Source organism: Macaca mulatta, chromosome 1 (genome assembly GCF_049350105.2).
Source record: "Macaca mulatta isolate MMU2019108-1 chromosome 1, T2T-MMU8v2.0, whole genome shotgun sequence".
Classification (NCBI taxonomy): Eukaryota; Metazoa; Chordata; class Mammalia; order Primates; family Cercopithecidae; genus Macaca; species Macaca mulatta.
The window spans coordinates 64185128-64199544 of NC_133406.1; the positions used below are offsets into that span (position 1 = coordinate 64185128).

Consider the following 14417-nt stretch of genomic DNA (forward strand, 5'->3'; position numbering starts at 1 on the left):
TGGGCTATTAAGGTAATGGGCAAGCTTTGGCAATTTCCGTCACTGTAATGGATATATATAGTTTCAATTTGAGGTTGGCCCTATCATTAAATCTAATTACATCTGATATGAAATTTTCCATGGGGAGCTCTGGCATGATTGTTCTGTAAGTAGGTGTTCTTGTTTGCAGGCCAGGAGACGTGAGAGCCAGTCTCAGGAGCTGGCCTCCTTGGCCTCATTTTTCTCCCCTCAGGAGCTCAGTCCCAGCCTGGTTTCATGATTCTTGTGAGAGACAGTTGCTGTGTCCCATCCTCAGCCCATAGGGACCATGTCCCTGAGCCAGGCTGGCACAAGAGAGTTTATATTGATGGACTCGTCTGCCGTGCTTTCGTCCTGGAGCCCCTGAAATGGAACAGTCTTTGCTTTATCTGTTCCCTGGTCTGTCCCACTCATGGCCACCATGCTGAGCAGAAAGCTGATGGATTGGGACCAGGACATACATGGTTCACCCCCTCCCCACCGCCTCTGTTTGTCCTGTGTGTTTTTGCCTCTCTCACTCTCTTTCCTTTTTGCGGGGGTTGCTTATCCTCAGGAGAGGACCCCCTGGCCGGGGACCAGAACGACCATGACATGGATTCCATAGCTGGTGTCCTGAAGCTTTACTTCCGGGGGCTGGAACACCCTCTCTTCCCCAAGGACATCTTTCATGACCTGATGGCCTGCGTCAGTAAGTACGATTCTGGCTTCAGATTGGCTTCTGGGGCACAGCACCGGTAGCAGGAGATAAAAAGTTTCCACAGGGTCTGTGTGTTCTCATAAGCTTTTCAATAAAGTTTTTCTTTTCCCCAGTGAAATTTCTCCTCATCCTCACTCCTTCATCCCCTGGTGGGAGGGGAACGAGGAAAGACTTTTCAGTAAGAATCTAGGACCCTCAAGTCAGGACTCCTGGCTTTTTTTTTTTCTTCTGATTCATCTCTGGGCTTTATCTTCTTTTAGTAAAGTACCTTTACTTTCAATTATGTATTTGAAGCTTATACATCAGTGCTTGTGCTTTTCATGGTACAAGGGGGAAAAGCATAAGCGTTGCAAATATTTCATGCTTGTTGCATTAAACAAGACGTGGCTTACCTGCTAAATGTATTAATATGTGTTCTAGGAACAAAAGCCCTCTGCACATTTAAAAGTAGTAATAGGATATTTTCCCAAAGAGAAAGATATATTCTCTGCTTTATCCTCTTAGGAGTTCTCTGCCTCTAACTCTAAAATTTGGGTCTTGAAAAGCTATTCCTAGCCATTTGGTTTAGCTTGTGGTACTGGAACACCCTCTCATTTGTTTGCCAGGGAAAACAATCAATGGAAACTTGGATTAATACAGGTCAGCCTGGAAGCAGGCCCTGTCTGAGTGATGGCTGCAGAGGCTGGAGGGAGTGGTGCCTTTGAATGGAGAAAAGATCCTTCTTCCTAGGTTGACCAGATCTTCATACCTACTGAGTTTCCAGTTTCACTCAGTATCTGCCCTGAGTACTTGTCCCTCTCTGTTATCCTGAGAAATTTCCAGGGCATTTGGGAAGCTGGCTCTCTGGTTGGTTTGTTGACTTCTGTTTATGGGTGTCTAGTGGAAGTGAGTTATGTGGGTGATTAAGAATGTGATTCCCTTGGGTCATGTCTTTGTGTCTTTTTCCGACTGGGCCTAGGTGAAGTATCTTAAGCTGAACTGGGATTGCCAAGATAGTAAAGATAGTTCAAGATCCCTTGGCTGCCCAGTCCTTCCCTGGAGATACACTCTTCCTCCTAATCCAGTACTTCCCATCTCTTTTTCATATAAAGGCACCCATAGAAAATGGCAGTGTTTACATGGCACACTGTGGAAGTGAGAGGCTGCCTATGATGGAGGACCTGTAATTGACCTGTAATTAACCTCTCCACAGCGCAAGAAAGCCTTTCAGGTCTCCTTCCCCGTATCACTACAAACCCAGGGGCCTGCTGCCTCTTGCCTCAGACCACTTTTTACTCATTTGTAATGCAGATAAGGGAGGGGGAAGATAAGCCACACTTGTCAGAGGATGAGATGGCACGTGTGGAGTGAGCAGGACAGGACTTGCACAGCCTGTCTTCCCACCAAGATGTAGGCCCTCTGAGGCTTTGTGTTGAGCAGTTATAGCAGGTTAGCGGCAGCTCTCTCTCTGTGGTTGTTTGAATAAGAGGGTGGTAGATGCTGTGGGGAACATTTCTAACCCCATTCCCTGTGCCCAAATCCAAATCCAAACTTGTTATTAACAACAAAATTACAACAACCCTAGTTCAGTTTAATTTTAATAATGTGTAATAATGAGTTTGGATTTGGATTTGGCATAGTTCCCCGTGCCCAAGAAGTATACACTACATCCTGCAATGGCAAATGCCTAGAGCCCAGCAAGTGCCCTCTTCTAACAGCCCTACCCCAAGGAGCAACAGGGATGACTTCCTGTCACTGCACCAGTGCTGTGTGTGGGCTTGATCTGATGCTGTCTGTGTTGCCCCTGCTGATAGTAGGTACTTCTGATCATTACTTCCTGGGATCCCAGTCATAGTGGAGGATAACACATGGCTTTCTTCTTTTCAGCAATGGACAACCTGCAGGAGAGAGCTCTGCACATCCGGAAAGTCCTGCTGGTCCTGCCCAAAACCACTCTAATCATCATGAGATACCTCTTTGCCTTCCTCAATCAGTGAGTAACCTTCCCAGTGAACAGCCGGATCAGGCTTTGGCTTGGGCTACTGGAAGTTCCTCTATGGACCTATGCCTATTCACCCAACCCAACAAAATATTTATTGAGCACCTACTGTGTGCTAGCCACAGTGCTAGACTTATTTAATACATTGTTAAATAAAAGATGAAAGCCTTGATGTCATTTAGCTCCTGTTCCAGGGAAGGAAACAGACAATAACAGATATATCAGGTGGAATAAGTGCTTAGAAGAAAAATAAAAGAGTAAAGAAACGGGGGAGAGTGCAGGGGTCTGAATGAAAGGAGGGAGAAGCACTGTAGTTGAGGTGGACAGCAGAGACCTGTCTGAGAAGACAGTGTACAAGCAGCAACCCAGAGGAGGGGAAAGTGTGCCATGGGGCCATTTAAAACCCCAGAGTCATGGTAGTAGCAAGTTTGGATTTAGATTTGGGAAGCAATTAGAATTTTTTTTTTTTTTTTTTTTTTTTGAGACAAAGTCTCGCTCCATCTCCAGACTGGAGTACAGTAGAGCGATCTTGGCTCGCTGCAACCTCCGCCTCTTGGGTTCAAGCGATTCTGCCTCAGCCTCCTGAGTAGCTGGGACCACAGGCATGTGCCACCATGCCCAGCTAACTTTTGTATTTTTAGTAGACACGGGGTTTCACCATGTTGGCCAGGATGGTCTTGATCTCTTGACCTCGTGATCCACCCACCTCAGCCTCCCAAAGTGCTGGGATTACAGGCATGAGCCACCATGCCTGGCATGTTATTACCTGATTTGTGTATTTTATTTTTTTTTAACCTGCCAACTGCTTTGTGGAGAAGTTACTGGAAAGGGTCGTGAAGAGAAACAGGGAGACCCTATTCCGAGGTTACCGTCTGGTCTGGCCAGAGGTGTTAGTGGCTTAGTCTGGAGACTAGTGAAAACGGGTCAGGTTTGTGATACATTTTGAGCATAGCATTAACAGGATTTGCCCATGGATTATACATAGAATATGAAGAGAGAAATCCTAAATTGTTGGCATGAGCGACAGGGACATAGGAAGGTTGTTTATGGAGTTGGAGAAGACAAGGTGTGGAGAAAGGGATCAAGACAATGTGTTGATGTGGTAATGGTCATTTGAGGCACTTGTGAGATGTCCAAATGGAGATTTTGAACAATTGGACCTAGGAATCCAACCCTAAGGGAGAAACCAGGAGTGGAGCTGCCAATGCGGGAGTTACCCATGTACTGGTGGTATTTAGCTAATCACCCAGGGAACAGATGTGGCTACAACAAAGGTCTGAGGAGCAGAGGGACGGTGGGCATTGATGGGGCATTTCTTGTCCAAGCAGCATGTCCTTGTGTGAAGCAAGCTTTGGAGTCCCCACATGACAGGAAAGGCACCAAGCAAGGACGTGATTCTTCCCCTCTGAGGCACCTCTGTCTTTTCACTTTGCTTTTGCTGCAGTTTGGCCCTCAACAGCCTAGACCAAAGGTTATACATGGGCACCCTGAGAGCCAGATAAAGCCAAAAATGTGTTCCCTTCAGGTGTCTATTGTGTCTTGAAAACAGTGAAATCGTGCTTACATTTGGGGAAATTTCACTTTTTAAAGACACAGATTTCTACCTTCTTTTGAAAAATTATTAGATCTGGCGATACCGACTCTGCAGTCCCTGGTGGCAGCAATTCCCTGTGGAGTAAGGGCTGTGCCCCCTCGATGGGGCAGGCACTCCCCAATTCACCACAACCCCCAGCCCTCCCCGTTGCCCCCCAGTCCCAAGGCTGAATTCAGTTGCTATTTATCATCACTCTTGCTTTGTGGTTTTCATAGAGAACAAAAATGTTTCTCTGGATCCATGAATCTATCAAAGTGGGGGAAACAAAAGGTAAACCAAGGGGCCAAGGTGTTTTCGCATATATTTCTTTGTGAAAATGAAGAGCCTTCCTACAAAGTTAGTCTCTGCTTAAAAGGAGTACAACTTTAGAGACCATTTCATAAGTGTCAGCTTGCTTCCAAGTTCGTGGTCAACCTGGCCTTCTAGGTATTTGGGTTAGTGGCCCCAGCTTGAGACCTTTTCTGGGGCCCCCACACTATCATGTAGCCCCCTTGCTGGCCCTGCAGAGCTACAGAGGGTCCTTGTTCCCCAGCATCTCTTCGACATGGTTGTGTCTGCTCCATTCATCGGCCAGGCCCCGACTCAGCACCACCACTGCCTTTGGATTGAACACCCCAGTGAGTCACACAGCGTGTTCATGTGCAGCCTGGAAACTCTGCTAATTACTTTCGAGTTAGTCCCTTCAAGGCTACCAGTCATTGTCTCCCCTCGGAGACCAATACCTGCCCTCAACATGAGCCTAGTCTGTGCCCCTAGAGCGAGGAGCATGAGCTAGGTGAGCAAATGGTGATGAGGGGAAAACAGGGAGGGCTGGGGGACTGTGTGTGAAAGTACAATGGGGAGAAACAATAGAATAAGCATCCATGCAGAGTTGCTGCTTTCAGAGATGGCAGTCACTATTGAAGACAGCATAGGAATTGCACCAATTCAAATTAATTCATTTGGTTTTGCTTTTATTGGGGTTTTTTCCTGATTGAAACGAGATCGATTTGCTCATCAAAGTGTTAACATTTTAAAAATGCAGCATTAATAATGAAAGTGTTTTCTAAAATAATAAATAGAATGCAGGACACAAATGATAAAGCAGACCACCTCCACAGGAAGACAACAGCCGACAGGTGTGCACTTCCAGACAGAGATAGCAGTAATTGGCAGGTAGCTCCCGATGCAGACTCTGCCTGATGGCCCAGACCATCAGGACCCTTTTTCTTCATTGCTGTGAGTCCTGGATGTATGTGTACTTTATTTCTGGCTATGGTTTGTTCTTGGATTGGACACAACACTGTCAATCTCAAGGAACCAAAAAAACTAATATCTCAGTTTCTGTGGGTCTGGAATCCAAGTATAGCTTAGCAGGGGCCCTCTGGAGAGGTAATTGCATATCATAAAAGAGTTAAAAATCCAGAACAGTGCATGCTAAAAAGTAAGTTTCCCACACTAATCCTGGTGCCCCCAAAAAGCCTCTGTTCCTAACCACAATGCTGAACCTTTTTATGAAGCATAAAAGATGACTTCAAATCAATTAGGAGAATTCACTAATAATATGAACTGAAACTGTAGAAATACAGTAGAACTCTTTGAGGACATAACATGAGTGGATATAAGTCGACACCAAAAATTTTAAAGCAGGGAGTTGTTACTAATGTTATCCATTTTAGATATTTATTTTTGTTGTTGTTGTTTGTTTGTTTTTGAGATGGAGTTTTGCTCTTGTCCCCCAAGCTGGAGTGCAATGGCGCAATCTCTGCTCGTGGCAACCTCTGCCTCCCGGGTTCAAGCAATTCTCCTGCCTCAGTCTCCTGAGTAGCTGGGATTATGGGCACACACCACCAAGCCCGACTAATTTTTTTGTATTTTTAGTAGAGACAGGGTTTCTCCATGTTGGCCAACCTGGTCTCAAACTCCCGACCTCAGATGATCCACCTGCCTCGGCCTCCCAGAGTGCTGGGATTACAGGCGTGAGCCTGTAATTACACCATGCCTGGCCTAGATATTTCTTTAAAAATAAAAATCCAGTTTTTTATACTCTTACACTAGACACAGCCTGCAGGGACTTCAAAGATTATTAACACCATGACATTTTACACAAAACTGTGTGCATTTATATGTGCACATATATGAATTTTTCTGGGGAGAGAATCCCTAGTTTTTGTCAAGTTATTGAAGGAACTTGTGTCCCCTAAATAGTTAAGAACCACTGCTTTAGGCCGGGCGCAGTAGCTCGCACCTGTAATCCCAGCACGTTGGGAGTTCAAGGTGGGTGGATCACCTGAGGTCAGGAGTTTGAGACCAGCCTGGCCAACATGGCGAAACCCTCTCTCTACTAAAAATACAAAAATTAGCCAGGCGCAGTGGCACACGCTGAGGCAGGAGAATCACTTGAACCTGGGAGTCGGAGGCTGCAGTGAGCCAAGATCGTGCCACCGCACTCCAGCCTGGCGACAGAGTGAGACTCTGTCTCAAAAAAAAAAAAAAAACAAAAACAAAATCCCACTGCTTCAGCCCCTAAACTTAGAACCACTGTATATTGGAAAAGAAAAATGGATTTTGGTCTATATTTTGATGGGAGTAAGAAAATAGACCTAGATTCATGAGATCACAGTCCACGAAGATGTGTCTCCTCTTCAAGCTCCTGGTCATTGTAGCCACCTATGAATTGAACAGTCCTTACCTTAGCAGGCTTCCCAACATTTTTCATCTTTCACAGAGCTTTGACTCAGGACTCTCAGGACTAGAGTTTGTTTCCCTTTGACCACCAGGCTTCCCAGACACTACTGGTTTTCTTTTATGTTACCAAAACATTGTCAGATCACTCTAAAGGATCAAGGCCTTCCTCCTCTTTGTCCCTCCATGACACCAGGAACTGGCCAGGCTGGGATTAGCTACATCTTAAGACTGTGGCACCTCACGCCTCAGTTGTGCGCACTGAGGTTACCAAGGTAATTATTGCTCCTGTCTCTCCCCAGTTTTAATTTGACTAGGAAATAGACTTAGAAACTTCCCCCAGTCTTTTCTAAATCTCTGCTCTCTTTGAACTCAGGATCCAGGGAAGGATTATACACTTTTAAGAACTCCTGTGAAGCAGTCCAATGAAATTTGTAACCTCCCCCATTGCTGGCCTCTCCTGCATTTGATTCTAGGCCCTAGAAACAGTGATTCCCAACCCTTTCTTCCCATCACGTCCATAATACCACTCTTCAAGTCCTTCAGTGATTCACAAATGGACAGGGGCTACATCTCCAGGAGGGGAGAGAACCATTGAGTCAGAGGAAATGGACTTTGTAATGTGAGACTGGATGAGGGGTACACTACAGAAACAAACTCTGCAATCAGTTCTGAAGAACAGCTACTCAGATGGAGACAGCTGAGTCTCAGGCCTCTAGTTTCCCAACAGAGGACCTTTGGTTCCTTCTCAGAATCAAATCCTGCTGATGCCCATACGGGAGACTCCTCAGCAGAGCTCACAACTCTGCAGACTGTGTTGGGGAGGTATCCAGAGCTGGCCCAGCCCTCAATGCCTGGATGGGCAAGACCCAATGGGACTCATCAGGTGCAATGGCTCATTGAAGACCTTGGGTCCTTGGCCGAGGTTGGAGGTGTGGCTGGAACAGCTGCTGGCTGAGAAGGGGAGAGTTCCCAGAATAAATAAATACCCGAGAATGAAGTCAGCCTGCATCCAGAGGAAGCCCAAGCAGAAGCCAAATGGCATGCTGACCTTTTCCTGAATAAATCCTGAATGTAATAATGTAGAAGGAGATTATGAACATGAAAAACAGTTGCATTCGCTGTTCTAGGAAGAAATTCACTGGCTTGGTGGAATACAACAGCTAATCAGTTGGCTATTTTTTAGTAAGTCTAGAGGCTAGAAGGGAATATCCCTAATAATTTGATTATTTTGTTATGCAAGAAGGTACACAATGCACAGTGCCTGTGCCTCTGACCATATCTTTAGCAGGGCAGCCTGAGGGTCCCTATCTGCCCTGGCAGCTTAGTGTGTTGGTGTGTAGGAGCCATATTCAGCTCTGCAGAGTGACATGTTCTCAAGGTCATGTGGCTTTTTGTAGATAAGATCTGAAGATAGGGATGAGGATGGGGTGGTAAGTAGAATTTGAAATGGGAGCTGGAAAGAGAGAATGGGTCAGAGCTGCAAATTAGCTACCTCTAGTTTGCTTTTCCTGAACTCCTGAATGACCATTCTGGTGGTTACTCTTCTCCCCAGCTTACTTTCTGGAAAGCCTCTGACACCCAGAAAGGCAGGTGGCAATTTGTGGACCTTCTGCTTTTGCTTTTGGCAGCGCCTCCTGTGATTGTGTTTTCTGGGCATTCATGCGAGAGCTTTCCAGCTTACCCCCTTTCCCTTCTCCTCCAGTTTATCACAGTTCAGTGAAGAGAACATGATGGACCCCTACAACCTCGCCATCTGCTTCGGGCCCTCGCTGATGTCAGTGCCGGAGGGCCACGACCAGGTGTCCTGCCAAGCCCACGTGAATGAGCTGATCAAAACCATCATCATCCAGCATGAGAACATCTTCCCAAGCCCCAGGGAGCTGGAGGGCCCTGTCTACAGCAGAGGAGGAAGCATGGAGGATTACTGGTAGGGGGCTTGGGACGGGAGGAGGGGAGGGATTCACTAGCACACACTGGCATGGGAGCCAGATGGCCACACGAAAACCAAAGGGAAACACCCAGATCCTCCCAACTCCTCACTCCCAGGCTGCCAGGGTCTGGGGATGGTATAGGCAGCCCCCACCTCGGCCCCACCCACAGACTAAATGCCACTTCTTGCCACCTCCCTTTTTGATGAGTTCTGAGTGGCAAGGGACTATTTTGAAAGATACTGACAACATTAATTGTGATACTAATCTCTAAGAAAGGACTTTTTATAAAGTTGCATCTTTATTAATCAACAGTGTCTCTTGGGCTTGTACTCTGCTCTGTATTGTGAGAAAAACCATCCTGGGTCCCAGGGAATTGCCTTCTTATTGGGAAGAGTTTAGATAAAAGGCATATATTCCTGACTGAGTTTGGTAAGCTGGCACTTCAGAATGATTTTAGAAATTTGTGAAGAGAAAGAAGGGTCAGCCTTGTTTTTGGCAGGTTAGGGATGGTCCTCCCCTGAAGCAGCATTCCATTCTGTGGGGCCAGGTTTTCCATGACCTAGCTTCGGAACAGAGATCTAAAAGGAATCCCTGGGATATATCTTTGCTAGACCCCTCTGTTAGACAAAGAACAAATCACTATTTCCATTTTATGGATGAAGTCGCTGCAACCCAGAAAGCCCAGTGACAGTATTTTAGGCCACTCTAGTGATGGGAATTTAACCCCAATCTCATCTCTTAGTACAGGATACAGTCCGTTACCCCATGCCACCTGCCATGGTACCATTTACAGTGTCATTTTTTTACTAAACACAAAGACAACTGCCTCTCTCTTTTAATCCCTAATGTCCCTACCTCCCCCCTCCTCCTCCCCCTCCCTTCTTCCCCTAAATAGTGTTTCAGCCTGAGCTGAAAGCACAAGCCAGCCCAAATCGGATTCCGTCTGAATTCAACATCTGGAACCAATTCGGCCAGCCCCATTGCTATCGACTGAGGTAGGGGAGGACAGGGGAGGTTGTTTACTTAATGAGAGGCCAATTGGGCCACACTTCTCCCTGACCCCCACAGAACATCCTCTTGCCCAAAGAGTGAAGAACGTGGCATTTGTGTTCTGTGAACATAGTAATATCAGTGACATCCCTGGGTTCATCCCTCTCTGCTGTACTGCAGATTTCAGTGTCTGGGTCCAAGCTGGAGGAACCTATGCTGGCCAGCTGGGAGAGAAAGCTTTTTGTCACCGACAGATGGTTGGTGGTGACTGGGGAGGTTGTTGGTCACTTTAGGTCTCAGCCTACTGGATGATGAGCTCCAGGGAGCTGTCCTTGTGCATGTGACTTAGAGCTTTGGTTTTTCCCCTTGCATGAGTGGTGGAAAGCTGTAGAATAGCATTTCCTTCCTTCTAAAATCAGGCAGAACCTCCGCCCTCACTTCTCAAACATCAAACCACTGCAGGCTGTGTTCCAGTGCCCAGGGCACAGAGATCCCTACAGCCCTGGCCCCTGAGTCCCAGCCCAGTGGGACAGAGTCCTGGAGGGGTGTGGCTCACGGGCACAGACAGGCGGGTGCCTTCCTCTAGTTTCCTCCAAGTTCTTCTCCCAACCTACCCACCTGTTTCTTGTGCACTCAACATTTATTAGCAGCCTCTGGAAAAACCACAGGATTAGTCAGGGAATATTACTACCACAGACTGGGTGGGAGGCCAGAAGCACCTGAGGAACAAGAGTTGGCGACCTTGGGTTGAGAGGGACCTGTGAAACCACTGGATTCACACCCACCTGGAAGGTTCATGGCCTCTCCTCTCCCTTCTTTGGGAAGTGAGAGAAGTGCCAGCCCTGGGAGCTAAGGCGGTGAAGGAGGTGAGTGAGGGTGGTAGAAGGGGAGATAGAGCACTGAGAAGAGAATGGAGAATGGTCAGGAGACCCAAACAGCCACGGAAAGGAGAGCACCAGGCCACATGGCCTCCCCACAGCTGTGGAGAGGAGAGACAAATCCATTTCACCACGCTTTCCGGTCCTGAAACTGGAACCCAGTTTTCTAGGACTACCTGTTGGGTGGCATGGTGGGCTGCTCCTGAGACCTCAGGTATTTTTGGGCCTGGGTGGGTGCACAAGGGCAAAGGCTGGGGATGAGGTGTGTTTCGAGAGAAGCATAGGATTTTAGGGCTAGAAGAGACCTCAGAAAGCATCCTCTTGCCTTTCTCATAAAGCAGTGGTTTTCCAAGTGAGGTCCCTGGACCAACAGCGTCTGTGTCACAAAGGACTGGTTAGAAATGCACATTATTTGGCTCCACGAAGACCCAGGGACACAGAAACTCTGAGGGTGGGGCAGTGTTTTTTAACAAGCCTTCCATGGCTCCCTGAAGTTTAGAACTATTGCCTTACTGGCTGGCCATGTAAATACACTTGAAGCCCTGAGGGAAGTTTGCCTTTGAACCTCTCCCCCGCCACCCCTAGCACCTCACGGGTTTCCAGAACATCACAAAATTCATCAGATTCATCAGATGGTTTTTAGCCCTAGAAAACAGTGAGAAATTGTGCCTACATTTTTTGACAAAGAGGAATCTCCATTTATATTCTTCTAGAATGTTCTCTGGAGCCTGGGAAACCTCCTTAGAAGTGACTTGCTCTACACAGGACGAGTTCTGAACTGGTCACCCAGTCTGTGAGGAACTTCCCAGGAGTGTAGGATCCATCTCATGGGGAAAGAGGCTGGAGGGTTCCAAGGTGGAAACTGTGCGGCCAGGCTGCCGGGCTGAACGGGTGATGGTGCTTTCACACAACTGCCTGGAAAGCCTCACCTGTTACTGCCTACTACCAGAGGAAGAACTTTAGAAATGAACAGTTTCTGTACTTTTCAGGAAGTAAGAACTTCCTGGTGCCCATCCTCATGAATTCTGAAGTCCACGAGCCAGGAGATCAGGAATAGAAATGACTTTCCTAGTAACCTGCCTATCCTTTCTCGATTCCTTACACTGGATTTTTTTTTTTTTTTTTTTTAAAGACAAGATCTTGCTCTGTCACCCAGGCCAGAGTGCAGTGGCACGATCATGGCTCACTGCAGCCTCGACCTCCCAGACTCAAGCAGTCCTCCCACCTCAGCCTCCAGAGTAGCTAGAACCACAGCATGCACACTGACTTTTTTTTTTCTTCTTTTTTTGTAGAGACAGGATCTCACTAAGTTGCCCAGACTGGTCCCAAACTCCTAGACTCAAATGATCCTCCCAAAGTGGTGGGATTACAAGCGTGAGCCACTGTGCCTGACCTACCCTGAATGATTTTAAATTTCATGAATTATTTCAAGAACTTGACCCAGCTTCTATCCACTGCCCTCTAGTCCATAGCAAACTCCTGTCCTCTAGCCCACAGCAGATTCTTCCTCCCCTACTTTTGTTTCCCACCCACTCCTATGACTCGCCTTCCACTTTTTCACCAGTTCACAGTCTAAACTACAAAGCAACCTAGAGGCACCAACCAAAATGAGAAAGAAGGGAAGCAAGTACTATTTATTAAGCACCCGCTCTGTACCAAACTTGTTACTAAATTACTTTATTAAGTCCTCACACAGCTGAGGATATAGATCATTATCTTCAGTTTATAGATGAAGCAGCTGAGGCTTAAGGGGATTAAGTAACTTGCCCAGGATCACACAGCTACCAAGTATCAGAGCTGGTTTTTGGATCCAGTTTTATCTGATGCCGAAGCCCAGTGTTTCCCTTCCACCCTGCTTCCCCCTTGAAAACCAGGAATGAATTCACGTAGAGAATCAGCCCTTGAGGAGTTGAGTTGTTCTCTATTTTCTAAAGAATTTAGCTTATACCTTCGAAAGGGCTTCCCTTTGTCTTGAGATATTCTGAGTTCCAAGTAGTCTCAAGTGGTTTTTGTAGCAGGAGCTAGACTGGAAAAACTCTAGAGCTTTGTATTTCATTATAAGCATTTGTCTATTGTGTGTAGTTAGAATATAGAGAGAGTAAGATGGATTCAGTGCCCTTGCGCCAGGGAGGCTGTATGAAGGGGAAGAGGAGAATTTTATAAGCAAATGTTAATGTCCTGGTCCCTCTTGCTTCTGTTGCAGTGATAGCCCTCATGGAGAGACTACCTCGGTTGAAGACTCAACCCAGGATGTGACTGCAGAGCACCACACGAGTGATGACGGTACGAGGCCCTGCTTCCTGGTCAGTGGGGATGCCAGGGGTGAAGCAGAAGGAAGTGATTATATATCCTGTGCATCTAATGAACCTGTATGCCCAGTGGTCCCCTGAGGACAGGCAGTGAGCTCCCTGTCTCAATTTCATTCTCTTCCTTCCTTGGAGAGATAGCCCACCTTCTCAAATAGAATTGCTCTGTATTAAACCAGAGGTGAAGAACTAGGCCTTCCATAGCCCTTCAGCCTTCTTGCCCCACCTCCCAGCTCCTTGTCTGGCCTGAGTGCAGCATGATGTTGGTGCCTTATAGCCTAGACTCCTGCCAGACAGCAGGAGAACAAAGTGAAGGAAATTTCATTTGAAAAACAGTAAGCAATTGGGTGTGGTGGCTCACGCCTGTAATCCCAACACTGGAAGGCCCAGGAGGGAGGATCACTTGAGTTCAAGAATTCAAGACCAGCCTGGGCAACATAGCCAGACCCTGTCTCTTAAAAAAAAAAAAAAAATAGTCTGGCATGGTGGTGTGCAGCATCCCTGTAGTGCCAGCTACTTGGGAGGCTGATGTAGGAAGATCCCTTAAGCCCAGGAGTTCAAGGCTGCAACAGGCTATGATTGTGCTACAGTATTCCAGCCTGGGTGAGACAGTGAGACCCTGTCTCAAAAAAAAAAAAAAAGAAACAGTAAGCCTGGGGTGCGAAATAGCAGAGCTGAGTGCCCTGAACCCAACAGAAGCAAGCCAGAGAGAGTGGGAATGAGGATGTAGAAACCACATGCTTTCACACCTACCGACTGGAAAAACTGACCCTTTCCAAAGTACAGACATGCGAGTGCCGAGCAGCCTGGTGGGCGTGCATCAAGGGGAGGAATGCTCAGCTGTCATCCTCAGGCCCCTCAGCAGTGCCCATGCTTTGTGAGGGTCTGTCCAGCCAGCACATTTCCCCTGCTTCCAACAGCTCCACACCTCCATTTCTGGATCACATGGGCTCTGGAAGTCTCAGCAGCTGACAAGGGGCCTCAGAATTTTCTGGGCACAAGAATGAAATGGCACAGTCTGTGGAGCTTTCCCTGTTCCTGCCTTGCTGGGAATTCTGCAATTCTTGGCCAGCTTTTAAAGGAGAAAAAAAAATAGGACTGCTTATTTAGATCCTGATGTCGTAAGGATCCATATGATCATTTGCTACATTCGAGGAGGGGAGTAGGTGAACTAGGAAAATTAGTAGTGGGTTAGAGCCTACCTCGTGGCCAGCTCTGCTAGAGGCTTTCTGTATGTTATCCCTTAATCCCTAGTGAAATTGATATGGCTGCTATTTTACAGTTGAGAAAATGCAGGTCAGGGAGGTCGAGTAACGTTCCCGAGGCTATAGAGAACTGAGATGGGTATATTTAGACAG

The 14417-nt window shown here is 47.0% G+C and overlaps 1 protein-coding gene across 18 annotated transcripts in view; it reads left to right on the top strand.

The window, feature by feature from the left end:
• SRGAP2 (SLIT-ROBO Rho GTPase activating protein 2) overlaps window positions 1–14417 on the top strand; it is a 249373-nt gene that overhangs the window by 222432 nt on the left and 12524 nt on the right. For all 18 annotated transcript variants that reach the window (XR_013418269.1, XR_013418285.1, XR_013418270.1 and 15 more), the window contains exons 16-19: window positions 572–706; window positions 2582–2687; window positions 8657–8881; window positions 12957–13036. Coding sequence is in view for 13 of the 18 variants with exons in the window: in XM_078004577.1 (XP_077860703.1) it covers window positions 572–706; window positions 2582–2687; window positions 8657–8881; window positions 12957–13036 (546 nt within the window). In the remaining 5 variants the exon portion in view is untranslated. The remainder of the gene's footprint in view (window positions 1–571; window positions 707–2581; window positions 2688–8656; window positions 8882–12956; window positions 13037–14417) is intronic.